We start from the raw sequence: 20334 nt of genomic DNA, 5'->3' as shown, positions 1-20334 counted from the left end.
TGGTATGTCAGGCGATGGTTAACATTGTTTTATAGTTGATGAACTAATGTTGACAAATATTTGATTTATGACCGGGACGTAAGATTGAAAAATCATTGAATAATGGATGAGCGGGCGTTTTGGTCGAAAACATAACATTGATTCAACGTTGTTCCAATATTATTAATAACGTTTAGGTTTTGTAAGGATTTCAACATTGAAACATAAATTGAAGGTGAAAAAGTAACGTTGATTCAACGATAAAATATCGACAGCGGAATGTTGATCCAACATCTTTTCAACGTCGGTCTTCTATCTGGGTAAGATAAAAACTCGACAATTGATCACAGATCAGAAGAAAGAAAGAAGTGATATGTATCTATGAGATTAGATGAAATGCAATTTTTTGTTAATAATATTTCAAATGCATTACTCGTTTCATGTATAATATTTTTGTGTTGGTCCAATTTTTTATGTAGTCCTTCTCTGAAGGCGTAGATGCCCCTGACGGTTTCCCACTGGTTTAGTTAGAATTCTGGATCCTTGATGTAGGTATGCCAGAGCTATGCTGCTAAGATGCTCACTGTTTAAAATTGCGAAAAAGTCCAATATGGATAATTTAAAACAGCTATCTTATTAGTATTATTTTTTTATTATTACATCCAAATACAGTATCTCTCGCCTATTAAATGCACACAAGACAATCCTTCCTGATGCATTATATAACTCAGTAATAATCTTGACATACACGTTGCACAATCATGATGCAATACACGCACGTGTGTGTCTGTGTGCGTGGAAAGAAAAAAACCACGCTGTTTTGTGTTTCGTTGTCAAGGATTCCCGCATTACTTCCGGTATGATGTCACTTGAGTCCCGCACAATACCCTACAATTATAGCTCCATTCTTCTTTCACTGGGAGTGATCCACTCGCTGTGAAATCAGATTTGACCCCCTCGTCTACACATTTAACGCCACGCCAACCTTTTGATAGACAGCAAATCGGATAAATGGCAGCCAGGAATTCCGGTTACATGCCCAGCCCACCAACCAATAGAAAGTGTGCAGGCGGGGCATAGTGTGGGTTTGACCATCAAGTTTGGTTGCCGTGATATTGACCAGGATGGGATACTGTGAGTTTTACTGGAAACAGTCCTGTATTTATTATATTTTTCATATTGTGATTTTTTTTTGGTTTTGATTTTAACATGTCTAGTCGCTTGTGATATAAGTGATAAACCATTTAACGTTCTAGAGGTGCCGAACTCCCATGTACGCTAACGTGGCTAGATGTACAGCTTTGTAAAGTATTCAAGAGAGAACAACGGTGATTTTAGACTATTGTTACTATTTATATAGATTCCGATCGGCCCGGTTGAAGCGTAGTGTCTAACAGCTTCGGTCGTAAACACTGAAAACTACTACTACACTCTCGTTTCCCGTCATTATTTTTTCAAATGTGGTGTTCGTTACTATGTAACAGCTAACTATTATGAATATTTTAAATTAATTTGTAAATTGTATAACGATAGGGCTACAATAACTGTGTTATTAGTTGCCTTGGAGTGCATTTTTTTCTCACAGAATTTGGGCGTACTTTGAAAACCAACTAGGGAATTAAAAAAAAAACTCGTTTCACAGGATGCGCGTTTTATGCAGCAGCATCTTTGACAATTATTATTATTATTTTCAATATTATTTTAAATCTTATTTTAATTAATGTCATTTCAGAATGCCACAGAGAAGAATCACTGCTGAACGGACACCACACCTCTTTTGAGCGACAGCTCATCCACTGGATACTACTTTTCGCAACTCTTCTACTTACATGTATATTTTTAATTTTTTACTTTTTAAACCGAATGGATATTGAAAAGACAACCTGGATGGTGTTGCCAAGCGAAGTGTTGACAAGAGCTTGCGAGTGAAGTTGACCAACTTTTTGTTGTTGTGGCGGTGTACTTGTCAAGTCATTCGAGAAGGGAATTTACAACAACTTAGGAGGCAAAATGGATCAAGCCAGCGGCGGGGACGACCCCAATAAACCTCCTAAAAAGAGGGCCAGCGAGGATGAAGGCAGAAACAAAAAGCTGGTATGTGTTCATTGGAAAGTATTGCATGAAAAAAGTGACACCTCTAGCCCCACACCCAACCATAATTTAACCTTGTTGCTTCTTATAACCAACAACCTGCAGGAAACATGAAGTATTGTGCAGTTACAGTACTTATTGATGTATGAGCAAGAGTGCAGCTAATAGATTTCGGGATTGCACTAAAGAGGTAGTGTTTTATCTTGTGCTGTGCTTTGCACTTAATGCATCATGTGATCATCCTGTCAATTGGTTCCTCCTAAAAGTACTGGTGAGAGCCTTCTTGTTGTGACAGTTGGCCCTCAGCGTTTTTAAGGCTCATGTTGAAAGTAGCTTAGCTGTTGTTGACTCATTGCTTTTGTGGTGTGGCCCTGCCTACCTGTGAGGAACACAACACCTCATGAGTCATTCAACGTAATTGGTGTGTTAATTTGCTCATTGTGGCCTAAGCGGTTCTCGACTCAACTGCATAATACCAGGTGTATTATTTGGAAATTTCTTTATTTGTTAATGCTTTTTAGATCCACATTCATGATGATCCTGACATAAGATTTCGAGGCTACGAACTAAAGTAGTTTGAGTAAAAGCGTAAGAATACGTCATCAAAGGAACTCATAAAAAGACTTCCTGTGCTTCTCACGACTTTGAAAGTATAAATGTGTAGCTATAGATTGGTAGATTCATAGATATCACATGTATAGCACTAGATGCGTAATGCACGCTGTGAGCAATCGGCCATTTTCACTTGTCAGCTTTTGTCCATTAGTGCCATTCAAGAAACAACAAGTATAATTTCTGGGGGGCGGGTGGATGTGTCATATTTGTATCTATTCTAAATATCTAAACGTATGCCACTATCTAGTGTATAACAATGCGGAATGAATTTAATGAAATTCAAGTGATGATATTCCCACTCCTGACTTGAAAATGAGCAAATGTTTGTAGCACTCGGGAAAATTCCTCCTCTCAAACAACTGCAGAATAACTGCGTTATTCTGCCACTTTTTATTGCGTTCACACCGATTGAGCGGACGGGCTCCCATCGAGTTTTCATTTTCCTGTGGAAACAGTGTGACTCGCTGACACGTCAGTGACGTTCGAGGCCTCGTCAGCAGTGGTCACGTGACTTTTGGCTTGCTCGATGCCGTTTTCGGAACACTGCTTTGACACGCCTCTACTTCATTTGCTCGAATCCGATTCGAGCAGGAAGGCTCGAGCATCCCATCTCGAAATGCGACCGACAGACACAGCACTGTGCAATTAAATGACTTGTGAGCCAAACTGTGCCACAAAATAGATGCAGTGAATTATTCTGACCGACAGATGGCAGCAGTGCAATGAAAAAGGTCAACAGGTTTCCCACACTGGCGCATATAGCAGCTCAAACAGTGTTAAATTTTACAAATTCTAATTTAGAATGTATCTTTAAATAAAAAAAAAAAAACAAATCTAATTTGCAAGGCATGGCGGCTTTTATTTTGGTGTGGAGGTGCGCCACAATCTTTCATATGTAAGGGAAACCCTGGCTGTGTCAAGCAGGACGTTGGCAGGTACTTGTGTAATAAGTGACAATGTGACGTCACATAGCTTATATTTCAAAACAGCTCATTTGCAGAGAGAGTTGACATGGAAAAATGATTGCAATCAATTGACAAACAGTATAGATGACACTCCTCAAGCAGGTCACATACTCATTTTGACCTTATGCATGATATAGTGGGGAAAAAAATAAGTTCTATTATAGGGCCGCTTTATTATTTAAAAAAAAAAAAAAAAAAAAAAAAAAAAACAAGAACTTTGTCGGGCCCAACAGGCTGCATGTGGCCTTTGGGCTGTAATTTGCCCATAAGATACTGCTGAAACAAGAAAAACGAGGTATCTATTTAGTGTGTGATGTTTCCTAAAGCCAACGATTTAAGGTAATAGAGTACAATAAATGTCTGTTTACCAGTGGTCCTTCTGTATAATAATGGAACATTGCTGTTGTAGTCATCCATGTTAAAATCTGTCTGGTTCATTTGCCTCTCACTGACAATGTCACATGTTTGCACACTGATTTTTGGTTCTTGTGTAAATATTGTCTGTTATGACCAATAACATCCAAAATTTTCAATTAAGTGATTAACAGTCTGCCGTTGTACCTTTTATGTGGGTAATGTAAAACAGCAAATTATGAATATGTGGTGTATGAGCTCTGTATACAGCAGAGCTGCACTCACTGTCAGTAAATGGATACATTTTGCGGTTAAATGAAGATTTTACGTCACTGCTGAAAAAAGTGGGTATTTTCAATTACCAAATTATTTTTGACATTCTCACTCAAGAGAATTGTGTAGTGGTCAACATTGTCTTTCCCCCAAAGGTTTTACACATTTTCGCATTGAATATTATGAACCACAGTTGATATCGCTGACTTCAAATGCTATACCAAGCTGGGAATGTTGCTATGGTATTAACTTTTCCCATAACCAGGGCCAAATACTGTGTTGCAAAGGCTTTGTAATCACTGGTTGTGTTCCAGCAACTTTTTAAAGGGAACGTGCCACCACAGCTAATGCAAGACAGGAAATCACAGTGGGAAGTGTGATGCCAAGTGCTCCCACAAACAATGGTCACATCACTGTGCAACTCTGGAATATCTTGACTCCCAATTTTCCAAGTCTGAATGAGCTTACCCTTCCAAGTGTTTCTGATTGCTTTGAAGGGTCTATATACTTAATATCACACATAGGCATTTTTTACCCCCTCAGCCCTCTAAAGAGCTAGTGCTCACCATGTTCACAAGTTGTTGTTGAAATCTCAGAGGAAGTAATCATTCACCTCTGGGTGGGTCCATGAGCTGTCATGTTATGTTTATCCCACACTTTCTTGCTAGCTCAAAATGCGCTTTGAATTCATGTTGATGTTGATCCCGTGAAGGATTAGAATGCCCTTCTTTAAGTTGATCTATCAAGTAATTTTCTTTTGGAGGGGGGGGGGGGCAGCAAATGGAGGCTGTACCACAGTTGCAATTAGTACATTACAAAGTTATCAAAAACCTCTTCGCCCCGCTCCCTTTTCTTGGCTTGCTGCCTTGGTATGTAAGGTACTGTAACTGTTGTGGGATGGGGGTTAAAGTTGACAAAATTACATCTTTTGAGTAAAGCTGTGCGCCATAACAAAATATAGATGCATCTTGTATAATTAAATAACATTATTGGGGTTGTTCCGATCATGTTTTTTTGCTCCCGATCTGATCCCGATCGTTTTAGTATGAGTATCTGCCGATCCCGATATTTCCAGATCCGATTGCTTTTTTTTGCTCCCGATTCAATTCCAATCATTCCCGATAATTTTTCCCGATCATATACATTTTCGCAATGCATTAAGAAAAAAATGAATAAAACTCGAACGAATATATACATTCAACATACAGTACATAAGTACTGTTGTTTATTATGACAATAAATCCTCAAGATGGCATTTACATTATTAACATTCTTTCTGTGAGAGGGATCCACGGATAGAAAGACTTGTGTCTTTGTATATTGTGACTAAATATTGCCATCTAGTGTATTTGTTGAGCTTTCAGTAAATGATACTGCAGCCATGCCCCAATGCATGATGGGAAGTGGAACCATGATGGGAAGTAAAACCATGACTGTGCGTCGTGCTACCAATGGATATATCGTCTCTGCTTTGGGAAATAACTTACGGTGTTAAGACAAAGATCAATTCCCACCTTGCTTCCCCGCATTGCTTCCCATGATATTTCTAATCATAGGGAGGATTGCAAGGTTTTAGCCAATTGAAGAAAGGCTCCAAAGTTCTTTCTACTCATTTTGCGCTGCCTGTTATCTCTCTATATAAGTAAAACGGCGACTTTACAGATTGAGCGTGACAATGAGTGAGAGGGTCGTGCAGTGCACATTGCGACACATTTTTTAATAAATTAATTGCCGCCGCTATTGGGATATTTTTGATAACCCTCCCTGTTATATCGTATAGATCCATTGCACAGCTATATATCTCTCGCTTTCATTTTTGAAAAAGCTTGATGTTTATGGCTTACAGAAAAATAAATGAAATTATTTTTCAGTTCCAACTCTCCTAAAATGAAAACACAGTGACCCATAACACAGGACAGACAGAAACAGGGAGACCTGTTGGGTTGCACAAGGGCAGAGCCTCAAATCATTAGATTAAAAAAAGGAAAAACAAAAGGGACGAAAAGGGAAGACATCAGTTCCAAATTTGCTTTCAAAGGCATAAAAATGTTGTTGAAGCACAAATTTCAGTGTCCTTATAGTGGTATGAAAAAGTATCTGAACCTTTTGGAATTTCTCACATTTCTGCATAAAATCACCATCAAATGTGATCTGATCTCTTTCAAAATCACACAGATGTAAAAACAGTGACTGCTTTAACTAAAACCCCAAAACATTTATAGGTTTTCGTATTTTAATGAGGACAGCATGCAAACAATGACAGAAGGGGGAAAAATAAGTAAGGTAGCCCTCTGCCTATGGAGACTTAAAGAGCAATTAAAACCAATTTTTACCAAACAATTTGAGTCAGGTGTGTGCCCAATCACGGATGAGTGATTTAAAACCGCCCTGCCTACTTTAAATAACGTACCTTGTAAGATTTTTTTGGTGAGAAGCATTGTCTGATGTGCATCATGGCTCGGTCAAAACAGAGCTGTCTAAAGACCTGCAAACAAGGATTCTTGATTTGTTTAAAGCTGGGAAAGGATAAAAAACATCTCTAAAAGTCTGGATGTACATCAATCAACAGTCAGAGAAGTTGTCTACAAATGGAGAGAGTTTGGCACTGTTGCTTCTCTCCCAAGGAGTGGCTGTCCCCCAAAGGTGACGCCAAGAGTTCAGCGCAGAATACTCAGAGAGGTAAAAAAGAACCCTAAACTATCTGCTAAAGACTTACAGAAATCACTGCCACAGTCCAGTATCTCTGCACAAATCAACTATATGTAAAACTATGGCCAAGAATGGTTTTCAGGGGAGGACTCCACAAAGGAAGCCACGGCTGTCCAAAAAATATATTTTTGCTCATTTAATGTTCGCAAAAAGGCACTTGGACACTCCACAGAAGTTTTGGCAAAATATTTTGTGGACTGATGAAACCAAAGTTGAATTGTTTGGGAGTAACACACAACGTCATGTGTGGAGGAAAAATGGAACACCTCACCAACATCAACTGGACAACTTGCAATCATTAATGGAAGAATGAATTCAAAAGTTTATCAGGATGTTTTGCAGGAAACCTGAGGCCGTCGGTCAGACAGTTGAAGCTAAAAAGAGGATGGATGCTGCAACAAGACAATGATCCAAAATACAGAAGTAAATCAACTTCAGAATTGTTTCAGAAGAACAAAATACACGTTCTGGAGAAGCCAGTTCAAAGTCCAGACTTGAACCCCATTGAGATGCTGTGGCATGACCTAAAGACACAAATTAATGCCGCATATTCCAGGAATCTGACTGAACTACAGCACTTTTGTTGTTTTGTGATCGAAGTGCCAGATTGATCTGCAGCTACAGGAAGCATCTGGTTAAAGTTATTTCTGGCGAAGGGGGAGCCACAAAATATTAAATGTGATGGTTCACTTACTTATTTTTCCCCCTTCTGTCATTGTTTGCATAGTATCCTCATTAAAATATGAAAACCTGTAAATGTTTGGGTGGTTTTAGTTATAGCAGACACTGTTTGCTTCATCTGTGTGATTTTGACAAATATCAGATGACATTTGATGGTGATTTAATGCAGAAATGTTAGAAATTCCAACAGGTTCAGATACATTTTAATACCAATATAAATATGTTATTCGTTATTATGTACTTAATAGTTAGGCTTCCTTTTGCATGAATTACTGCATCAATGTGCCATGCCAAGGAGGCGATCAACCTTTGGCACTGTGTAGGTGTGACGGAAACATTGCTTTGATATCTACATTTATGCCATGTCCATTGTTAGGACTAGTGTTTCTCTTTCTTCTCTTCACAGAAGCCCATAGCTTTTCGGTTTAGAATACATTTATGGCAATGAAACAAAGTATTTCATTTAACTTTCAAAATTAATTCTGAAACAGTAACGTGAACCTCATAAACAACCAAGAGGTCTTTATTATTAATGACCAATTGATTTTACCATCATCAGCGTTATTTTCAAGTTCACCAGACCACGTTATTATCAGTTTCCTCTCAGTCGCTGCCTGCACGACTGTTATTATCACAGAAATACATGTGGACAACAGTTCAGTCCACTGCAATGCATTTGTAACAGCATCCAAATTGAAATCCAACAGCTGATTCAGACTGTCAAGCAACTTCTGTCAACTTTGAAAGCCTGTAAATCTTATGAGAATCTTTAGAAAAGTCTTTGTTTGTGACAATTCTTCCAACCATCAACTTTATATCCTACAATGCACTGTGTGGGACGGTAGACGAGTCTGAGGTTGGTATATTGGGCAACACATCAATCTGAAGTGAGTTTACAGTAGATTAGGGCTGAATGATATTGGGAAAAAAAATTACATTGCGACTTTTTGGAGGTTTGCGATATATTGTGATATATATTGCAATATTAAAATTAGAATTTTCACCAGATGACTTGAAGACTGGTTCACTCACCATTTTTTTATATTAGTGTGTTGCATTCAGTATTTTATTTGATTATTTTTTTCTCATTTATACTTGTATTCTTAATTTTTTTCTTTATGTTCTTTAATGAATTTATCATATTCTTCCTTATAAAAATGTTGTCTTAGTTTCTTTTTTTTATTTTTTGCATTATAGATTTAAGGTGCTTAATAAATACGGTACAATTAAGGTCAAATTAGCTTAATTGTACAGTATTTATTTGTTTATTAATCATTTATTTAAGAACTGAAAGTGCAAAAAGATGCAAAACCGGGATATATAGTTATGTTCATATAATACCATTTAATTCAGAATAAAGGGGGTTTATCTGTGCGTGATGAAAATTGCTGTATTTACAAGGGATACAGGAAGGCATGTTTCAGCACATTTGCTGCTTTTATGAAGCAAACCAAAAGTTGTGTTAAAAAAAGTAATAATAATCGCACATCCTGCGATCGGACTACTGTGCAGGCGCACATCGCGATGGCGATATTCAAACGATATATTGTGCAGGCCTGGTTCAGATCTCAAAGAGCTATGCTATAATTAATGAGAATATAATAGAAAAAACTAACATATTCCCCACCTAATTTTTAGCTCATAACAACATAGAAATATCAAAATGGGCCCAAAACTTGTAAAAGGGAGCCTTCTTCTTATAACCATAATTTGGGGATTCCCCTTGTGGATATTTACAGAAATGATAAGGAAATGAGCAATTGTTTTTGCTTTACTGTATTTTGAGATCGTTTCGGATGTCTTGGTTGAGTACCTTACTAACTTTATACAAACGCAATTCTTGAACACTTCCAGAGATTTATTTCTTGATATCTCTTGAATCGACAAAAGTGTTAATGGAAAGTTGATTTATAAAATTTTTGACATCTGGAAATACGTATTAAAATAATTATTATGATTTTTTTTTTTTTTTTTTTAAATCTTAGAATCGATATCTGCGAATACTGACTGATTTTGCTATGCTAGGTCACATATAGGACTATAGACCCTACTCACCAACGTCACAGAATGACGTATCGCTGTATCCGGCCGCCATATTGTCCGTCAGTGTTTATCCGTATTCTCAATGGTTTCAATTTGTCGTGCAATTTATAGTGCAATTCATGGAAGCCCCGGTGCTTTCAGACTCTGTAAACTCATTGGATGCGTTGCATAAAAGGCATTATGTGGAAAAGCTTCAGTCTATCCATTCGCCAGATCCATATTTGATGCCTTAATCGATATTTTTCGACCCGCTGTCTTCGCTCTCTCTGCCTGACATCTGCTACCCTGATACAGTGCCTTGCAAAAGTATTCGGCCCCCTTGAATCTTGCAACCTTTCGCCACATTTCAGGCTTCAAACATAAAGATATGAAATTTAATTTTTTTGTCAAGAATCAACAACAAGTGGGACAGAATCGTGAAGTGGAACAACATTTATTGGATAATTTAAACTTTTTTAACAAATAAAAAACTGAAAAGTGGGGCGTGCAATATTATTCGGCCCCTTTACTTTCAGTGCAGCAAACTCACTCCAGAAGTTCAGTGAGGATCTCTGAATGATCCAATGTTGTCCTAAATGACCGATGATGATAAATAGAATCCACCTGTGTGTAATCAAGTCTCCGTATAAATGCACCTGCTCTGTGATAGTCTCAGGGTTCTGTTTAAAGTGCAGAGAGCATTATGAAAACCAAGGAACACACCAGGCAGGTCCGAGATACTGTTGTGGAGAAGTTTAAAGCCGGATTTGGATACAAAAATATTTCCCAAGCTTTAAACATCTCAAGGAGCACTGTGCAAGCCATCATATTGTAATGGAAGGAGCATCAGACCACTGCAAATCTACCAAGACCCGGCCGTCCTTCCAAACTTTCTTCTCAAACAAGGAGAAAACCGATCAGAGATGCAGCCAAGAGGCCCATGATCACTCTGGATGAACTGCAAAGATGTACAGCTGAGGTGGGAGAGTCTGTCCATAGGACAACAATCAGTCGTACACTGCACAAATCTGGCCTTTATGGAAGAGTGGCAAGAAGAAAGCCATTTCTCAAAGGTATCCATAAAAAGTCTCGTTTAAAGTTTGCCACAAGCCACCTGGGAGACACACCAAACATGTGGAAGAAGGTGTTCTGGTCAGATGAAACCAAAATTGAACTTTTTGGCCACAATGCAAAATGATATGTTTGGCGTAAAAGCAACACAGCTCATCACCCTGAACACACCATCCCCACTGTCAAACATGGTGGTGGCAGCATCATGGTTTGGGCCTGCTTTTCTTCAGCAGGGACAGGAAAGATGGTTAAAATTGACGGGAAGATGGATGCAGCCAAATACAGGAACATTCTGGAAGAAAACCTGTTGGTATCTGCACAAGACCTGAGACTGGGACGGAGATTTATCTTCCAACAGGACAATGATCCAAAACATAAAGCCAAATCTACAATGGAATGGTTCAAAAATAAACGTATCCAGGTGTTAGAATGGCCAAGTCAAAGTCCAGACCTGAATCCAATCGAGAATCTGTGCTGTTCACAAACACTCTCCATCCAACCTCACTGAGGTCGAGCTGTTTTGCAAGGAAGAATGGGCAAGAATGTCAGTCTCTCGATGTGCAAAACTGATAGAAACATACCCCAAGCGACTTGCAGCTGTAATTGGAGCAAAAGGTGGTGCTACAAAGTATTAACGCAAGGGGGCCGACTAATATTGCACGCCCCACTTTTCAGTTTTTTATTTGTTAAAAAAGTTTAAACTATCCAATAGATTTTGTTCCACTTCACGATTGTGTCCCACTTGTTGTTGATTCTTGACAAAAAATTAAAATTTTATATCTTTATGTTTGAAGCCTGAAATGTGGCGAAAGGTTGCAAGGTTCAAGGGGGCCGAATACTTTTGCAAGGCACTGTATCTACAACTATCTTGTCCACACAAAATCAGCCTATTCTCACGAAAGTTTGAAAAACTTTAAGAGCAGCACTCTAAGCAACATTACCCCGTGTGACCCTTTACTTCCAATTTTCTAAAATGGCGAGAATCAAAAAAAAAAAAAAAGTTGACTGCGATGGCCGATGCTTCAAGGATAGGTGGATATTGGACTATGTCTTCAATAAAACACGCAACAACTGTGTCTGCCTCATTTGCAAAGAGACTGTCGCTGTTTTCAAAGAGTTCGATGTGACGCGATAATGATATTACCGAACAAGACATGCTGACATGAACGACAACATTACAGGGAAGATACGCAGCGAGAAATTATAGCAACTTGAAGCTAGTTTAATTTCACAGCAGCAGTATTTCGCAAGAGCCCGAGTGTCGAAAGAGAACGCCACAAAGACGAGATTGTTGAAATTATGAATTAAAAAAATTATAAAGCAAATGTGACACACAGAAGGGCTTGCTAAAATTTGTTTAAATATATTGTTCTATGTAAATCAGCCAAGGTAGCCCCCCCGCATTTTTACCACGCCAAATCTGGCCCCCTTTGCAAAAGGTTTGGACACACCTGTTTAACTTCTTTCACTTGGTACCAGCTAAATATCATTCAAAAAATGTTTATGGTGGAAGAAATAAGCATCTTGAATTTGAAACTGTATGTTGTCGGCGATTAGCCTCGCAATGATCGTAATTGTGCTTGTCAGCCCAAAACCCTCTAAATATACATTAAATGCATCTTACCAGATATAAAATGACTACGACATAATCTGTAGTGATCGTTTGGTGCCCAGTTTTCTCGTCGAATTGCAGCAGTCCATCTCGCTCTCCTCTCCGGGTCTCTCGGAATACGGTAGAACTTCAAGTCTCTGTCTATCTTCTCTGTTATTGCAACCAACCGCCACACACGCCTTCACCATTTTGATTATTAATGTTAACGAGCAGAAAAACACACCATAATAGGAGGAATTTACGTAGCGGTAATGCTTAAACCCGACGAGCTGACGGACAATATGGCGCGGAGGCATGGTTGTGACGTCATATGAATAGGGTCTATGATTAAGTAAATCTTATAAGAAGCAGACACTACTCAATGTGTGTTACTGAAACTAGCACATACTAGTTAATTTTTGTTTCATCAGTCATATCCGTATGTAGATGAGGAACTCAATATTTATGAGTCAGAAGGAAGGGTTACAGCACTTATACTGTATTTGGCTCTTTTCCCAGGATGTCGATAATTAACCTAGTGAAGGACATTGGAATAACACTACTAAAGGTAATGTTACTTTCGAGGCCTGTTCTGTTGATGTTGTGGAAAAAAAAACAAGAGAACCAGAGGAGCTTTATAAAGGAATTCGGGAGAGCAGGTTTGACGGAATAAGAGACTGTTTTCTTTTCACATACCAGAGTAAAAGATGTCACACTGAGCTGTATGAGGGAAAAGTCATTCCCATGTATCCACTTAAAAATAGGACTGATTGTTCCCGTTTTACATCATAGGCATGATCATTGCACGTGCTCTAACAAGAAATGAGTGGAAAACAGTACAGAAAGTTAACTGTATTGGACCATTTGACTGTACAATGTTTCAGGAACATAAGAGTCACTTTGAATTTGCAGATGTGCTTTGTGGTTAGAATTGTATATTTTAACATAGATACAGGTTAAAAGTATAAATAACAGCTTATGACAGTGTTTTTATTAAATTATTTTAAATCAATTCCCAACATTTTTTCGCATAAGACAAAAATAACCAAAATATTGCTTTCCTTTTAAACCAATGTTGAAGATGCAAAGAAAAAGCTAATTTTACTTTTTTTTTTGTGTGTTTTTTTTCAGACCTTTTGTAATCGACTCTTAAACAATTACAGTGTCTTTGTCCAGTATTTAAGATAATGATTTCAGCAGACATGGATGTCTTAATTATGAAATCTTGGACATGAAAGACCTGGCTGTGGAAGATGGACTTGAGGGCATACGTCCTTACGCAAATACAGTGAAACCTCCAACTGAAATTGAGGAAACCAAGGCCTATGAGAAATTTCTGTCACTCAAACTGTACCGTTTTGAGTGTGTTTCGTTGACCTTTCGGAGCCATTTGTGGTGTATACACAATACATACCTTCTAAATGAAAGTTCTCTTGTGCCTTAAAAGCACTGTGCACACTTTCAGGGTTGGAGGAGAGCTTTGTATTTATTGTCAGTGAATGTCCGTGTGACATTATATGGGGAATGGGTGTGTGTCGAATGTAAGCGGACTCCTTTGCAGACACACACCTGAAAGTGTGTGTGCTAGTTTTGTGGGAGAAAAGTAAGGCCACCTAATGAGTGTTAATGGTCATGTAAAAATATATTATTTCACCTGGGCAAAGAAAAGAGTGTCGTTAACAAGCGTGCCAAATGTAGTATATAAAAGTATATAATAAATATACAGTATACTGCAAGTATATTGCTTCAAAATGGGGAAAATAACACTGGCTCATCAGGTCTCCGACGCTGTATGTGTGTCCACTGACTGTGCTCATACCATTTCTTGCTCAAGAGCCAATCAATTATCTCTACTTGCTATGATATGGAAAAGGGATGCTCCACATCTTACCTGCATTGTCAGCAAGATTTTGTGGGCACATATTTGGGGAAAAGCTTTCTGCTACATTTTCGACACGTCTGACTCCCACCTCCTTGCTTCACAAGTGCACACTCATATACAATATCACAATAAAAAAATCAAGAAAATGACTTAAAAGTAACTTTTAGCAGTAAGCCAAAGCAGCCACTCTCTGCCCTTTTTTTCCCATTTCATTCGTTTATTTCTGGCCATGATTTTCCTTGTCAAGACCGCAAATATATACAGCTCATAAAATAATATAACAAAAAAAAAAATCTTGCTACTTCCTTCCAAAAATGTAGGCAACCAAAAAATAAGTTCAAACAGTCTTGTACATGTACATTTTTTAACAAAGTTTGTCCCTTGTGATAAAGTTACCACGGGTAACACCAAAATCAAAAACAATTTCACACCAACATGGTAAATGATAGTAAAACCATACCAACAATGTTAAAGGCCACACACAGGACCAACAAATTATAAATGGCAACAATAACTATACCAACAATGGTAACTGACAATATACCAGCAATGGTAAGAAACAACCAGCACTCATACCAAGACAAATTATTGTAGATATTGTTGATGTAATTAAGACCTTATATCAGTATACTGTGACCAGACCATAAGTTTGTATAACCGTTTAAATCTATTGATAGTTTTGCATTCCCAGATTATTCCAAAGTTTCACTCGAGACACCCCCCCCACACACACATGCACACACACACACGCACGCACGCACGCACGCACGCACGCACGCACGCACGCACGCACGCACGCACACACACACACACACACACACACACACACACGCACAAAAACTTTTACGAGTTATTCGAATTTATGGTATTGTGAGTCTCCATATCCTCTTAAGTTATGGGTTCTCTCTTTCATTGTAAAAAAGTTTTGCAATTTAATTGTTAATAATTTGTTGAATGCTTTATAGAGGATTATTGATGTATTATACTTTACAAGATCGTTAAATTTTAGCAGCTTTGAGTAAATAAACAAATTATGTGTGTGCTCCGGAAACCCGACCTTATGAATGATCCGCATGGCCCTTTTCTGTAAGGTGACTAAAGGATTTATCATACTCTAATAGGTGTTTCCCCAGACTATAGCACAAAATGAGAAGTATGGGAGAACCAAAGAGCAGTATAAAGTGCGGAGTGCGTTCTCGTCAAGAAATTGTTTAGCTTTATTTATAATTGAGAGACTCTTGGAATTTTTTGTTTTTACATGTCTGACGTAGGGTTTCCATGTCAGTTTACAGTCAATTGTGACACCCAAAAATGTATTCACATCTACGTTTTCAAATTGGATACCATCCATAATTACATGCAAATCAAGATTAGTTTTAAAGCTACTAAACAACATAGTTTTAGTTTTACTTAATTTCAATGATAATCTATTTATATCCATCCATTTTTTTTATTTAAATTAGCTCCTTGTTCACGACCTTTATCAACTCATTATAATTATTACTACTTTAGAATACATTGGTGTCATCTACAAAAAGAATAAGTTTTAGAGATTGAGATACGCCAAAAATATCATTTATATATAGATTAAATAGTTTGGGCCCCAACACAGACCCCTGAGGAACACCACAGGCAATACCAAGTTTTTTTGATGTATAATGTCCCATTTTGACATACTGCACCCTTTTGCTTGAATAACCTTTTAATCCCCTGCAACCCCTAGAATTCCATGTTTTTCTTCATTACTTCATCAACACTTAGCTGTTACTAGGCCTCTCACTCCATCAAATGAATAGGGTTTGCCAAATTGGCTTGAATTTGCAAGATTTGTGCCATTTAAACATGTATACAATATAAGCTAAACTTAGATAGCTACTCCTTTATCTCGTTTTTTTCCCAGATGACCTATGAAGCTTTTATAACTTTGATAGATGAGCTTTAGTGAAGCTTCTTGAGTTGTTGTTGATGTTGACATTAAGTTTAGGCAAAACACTTTTAAATTGATCTAAATTCCGTGTGCTGTTGTGTACCTTCCCACAGTGTGTTGATTAATCTAGCGAGTGTTAAGCAGGCATGTGAGACAGGAAATGCTTCACATGTGAGTGTGTTCATAGCATTCAGGAAGTTAGAGAGAGGAAGCAGGGAAGAATTCTTTAGTGACTTAGCGGAAGAAACCCCCCTTTATATCTGTATCCCAGGCTCATTCATATTCTCTTGCCGGACATCTGTCAGATTGGGGTCGTCGCATCACCGAAATTTGGACTTTGGTAGAGTACCTTGATACTGGTGCCCAAAAAAATACCATGGCCAAAAAAAAAGCACTGAAATCAAAACAAAAAAAAAAATTAAAATACTTTTTATTTATATCATTTCAAAACATTGGGGTAATCATATTTCCTCTTGTAACTGTCTAAAACTGTGCTCACAGTGATATCTATAAAATTTGAGTGCTTCCATTTGAAACATTGCATTTGCACCAGGCAGAAAACACTCAGGTGGCCTGAAGTTCTGCTCTGAGACCCCCAATTTGGCCAAATTACAAAATTGTCATATACAGTGGGGAGAACAAGTATTTGATACACTGCCAATGGGTTTTCCCATTGACATTGTATCAAATACTTGTTCTCCCCACTGTATGCATGAGTGATACATCATCGGAAAGCTTAGAATCTTTATGATCTGGGAGAGGAAAAATTTTGAGCTGGAGGGCATTTTTGGACACCTAAAAAGAGTTCAAATCAGGTGAGTTAAAAATAGACTAAATTGAAATTTTGTTTGTTTCTCACTTAAAAATGTTTTCAACACCCATCCTGGTATATAATAAACAACAAAGACTTCAAGGAACATTTTAAATAGAAACCTTATTTGATCTATTTCTTAAAGATGATTTCCCCACTCATCGTCATTTCATAGTCGTTGGGTGAAAGGACACATCTACTTGTGTGCAAAAGATGTAACCATTATCTCTGGTCCATGCCATGCTTCTCTGACAGATACTGAATCACGTCCTTGGCATTGCGGATGTTTTTTCCAGAGTGCACGGCTCTTCTGAAGGCCTGGGAGGGGAATTTTAATCAGTGCAAAAAACATTTCCAGGGGAATTTTAAGGGTTAAATTATAATAATATTAATATATTAATATTTAAGTTGTAATTTTAAATTTTAATTTGAAATTAAAATTTTTGAAAGTGGGTTTTTAAATATACATTTTTCAATTATGACTTCAGAATGTGAATGCATTGCTGTATCTTTAATTCATCGAGAAAGTTATTTGTATTGTTTAAAATTAAAAGACTTTCTATGTTAAAAACGTGGATGCATTTCAACTCTTTTGCGGTTATTTCTGCTAACCGCTAGATGTCAGTACATGCGTGTTGAAATTTTGATATTACCAATTCTATTCTGCCAAAAAAGCAGCGTCGTAAAAGAGAGTGTCGTTATGGTAATAGAAAAACTGAGCTGAATGAGAGAAGCAGTTGAGTGTGCTACATCACAATCCTGTTGTGATATGCACCGTTTCTTGTTTAAAGTAAAGTAAATACAAATCCAACAGCGATGTCCAGCCATTCTTTTTAGAAGCTACAGCTGTGTTCCCACATCCATGATTGCTTTGAGTGAGAATACAAGGCTACATAATGCATACAAGTGAATATATAAATGTGAGTACATAACACTATCTATCTAATGTGTTTAGCCTCGAAGCTTACGACATAGGCTTTATAATTTAAGCATCTAATTTAACTAATACATCAATATCATCCTATAATAAGCAATTCAAACGGCAACACGCTAGCCAATTCGCTGGTTCCGTAATTAAGGTTTGTCGGTCCTGATCCTGACTCCGCTAACTGGAGGCGCAGGCAGATGTGAAAAGAACACTGATTTTAACTGAATAATATCATTTACTTACCTTGTTTTGATTAAAAATCTCTGTGTAGCATGTGTCACTGAGTGTAAAGACACAGCTGTGAATAGCTACAGCCGTGCTTTGTTTGGCTATTATATCTGAAGCAAGGTCATTTAGCAAGGGGCATGATGCAAAAGTCACGGACAAACAAAGTGTGGTCAAGATTTTGTTTTTCAAATATTTAACCTTTAAAACATTTTTTTTTCAATTTTTCTTCGTCAGGATTGATTATTTATCATCTAAAATATCGGGAAAATGCGACAGCAACAAAAAAAAAAAAATACAATCAAGTTTTAGTTATGAGGTAGATAACTGTGACCTATATGCAGACACAATTTTTAAAACTGTGACGTAATCTGTTTAAAATACATGAGTGAATAACTTTTTAAAGTCGTTTTTCTTTTTAAAACAACATATTTGACATCAATTAACGATTTTAAGCTTAAAAAGATAATTCGAATAATAAATATGATTACTTCTTTTTATGGTTGGGTTGAAACAAAAGCAATTGTGATATGTCTGTAAACGTGGATCTCAGGGGGTAAAATTAAAAAAAAGTCTGAGGCATATTGCGCCATGAAACTGCTATGGCAGCATATAGACATATTGTTCTATCGAACACAATTCTTTTAGATTAAAATACAGTACTTTATTTAAAAGGCGGTTGCAAGAACAGAAACTGCTTTTTCAGCCTTGTGTGTGTTTTCCACCACAATCATATCAAGCAAATGTCTTCATTTAAATGTCAGTGACTCAATCTTGTGCTGCTATACAGCTGTTGTTGTACTCCAGCTGCACTACAAGTAGCCAAACACCTCATTAAATATCAGCAGTTCACAAAAACAAAACATCACAAAATAATAAATACATGATTTCTATGTAAAAGGAAGTCTGAAGTTTGTCGTAACCTGTTGCTGTTTTAATTGCCGTTCTACGAGTTGTTTCACCATATAAGAAGTGTTTCAATCTAGTGTACAGCTACCTTAAAACAAACCTTGCCAACATAACTTGCTGTGTTGGATGGATTGCACTGACTGAAGGCCATGTAAGCAAAATTTTGCCTTATTACACTATGCGCAACTATGTGAGGAGCAGAGCATAGTGACTTAATGGCAGCACTCTTTATGACAGATAGGATCCAAGTTAGTTGATTCGTTACAGTGTGTATCGCACTGTAACTAACCCATTTAATTAATTCTACGTCATTATGAGCTAAAATAACCAACGAATACTGAAAGATGTTTTATAATGTGCAAAATAATTATAGCAAAACTCTTTTCTATTTGATACCAGCCTCAGCTTGGTCTTTTTTACCTCCAAATATAGTAGCCACTGACGTGTCTATATTCTGACTGTTTGAAACAATACAGACTTTTCTATGGATTGTCAAAGTAAAAAACAGATTAAATTCAATGGCTCTTTGAAGAATACAGAACTTACTTACAGTCTGAATGAGCTGTTGTAATGGTTTATATGTCATTGGAAAGTTGAGAATGTACTCTTCAATTTTCACTCTGACTCATTTCCTGTGCCGTTTCACAAATGGTAAACGCAATATCCCTGTTAAACCTCTAAAAGTTGAAAGTTTATCCTTCAGTTACACTTTGTTTGTTTAAAAGATTGTAGTCTCTATAGGCAAAAATCCTAAAAACTTACTGCCTAAATACAATACTTTTGGACCTGACTTGTTTGAAGGACTTCGATGACTGAGCTCTTTAAATATTGTTATTAGTAGACAATCTACATTCATCATAGCTAAGTGTCCTTAAGGATTAATGTACAAGAGATTTTCAGGACATGGACAGTTATAACCCGAGGGCCTTGGCTGTGCAGTCACATGGTCACAGCGCCCAGTGAAAAGCCATTCAAATGTTGGCTAGGCTGCCTTTTGTAAGCTTCCAAATGATTGCTGTTTTAGGACACCACCAGCAGGACCCGTGCCCGCCTGGAATAATAGAATAGCCTGACTGCTCACTCATTCATGCCCATTTAAAGGCATAGCAGATAAAGACTGAAAATGTTTATTTTTTAAAGCATTTACTGTGTGTTGTGTGTTTATAAAAATCCAGATAGCTTATTGTACAGTTTTTAGCTTGAGCTAGTTTTTACCATGCAAATCGGCTGAGAGGACAACTGTGCCAGTTTTTTTTTTTTTAAATCTGCATCTTTGCATGCTAGCTTGCAACATTCAGGCG

The 20334-nt window shown here is 37.4% G+C and overlaps 1 protein-coding gene across 7 annotated transcripts in view; it reads left to right on the top strand.

Moving 5' to 3' along the window:
* Positions 1-927: 927 nt before the first annotated feature.
* diaph2 (diaphanous-related formin 2) overlaps positions 928-20334 on the top strand; it is a 647336-nt gene continuing 627929 nt past the window's right edge. For 5 of the 7 annotated variants that reach the window (XM_057849922.1, XM_057849923.1, XM_057849920.1 and 2 more), the window contains exons 1-2: positions 928-1113; positions 1712-2073. In XM_057849922.1, the coding sequence (XP_057705905.1) occupies positions 1990-2073 (84 nt within the window). In that variant the 5' untranslated portion in view covers positions 928-1113; positions 1712-1989. The other 2 variants (XM_057849924.1, XM_057849919.1) reach the window with 2 other exon arrangements.

The sequence above is a fragment of the Corythoichthys intestinalis genome, chromosome 11 (genome assembly GCF_030265065.1).
Source record: "Corythoichthys intestinalis isolate RoL2023-P3 chromosome 11, ASM3026506v1, whole genome shotgun sequence".
NCBI lineage: Eukaryota > Metazoa > Chordata > Actinopteri > Syngnathiformes > Syngnathidae > Corythoichthys > Corythoichthys intestinalis.
This window is presented reverse-complemented; position numbering and strand designations above follow the sequence as displayed.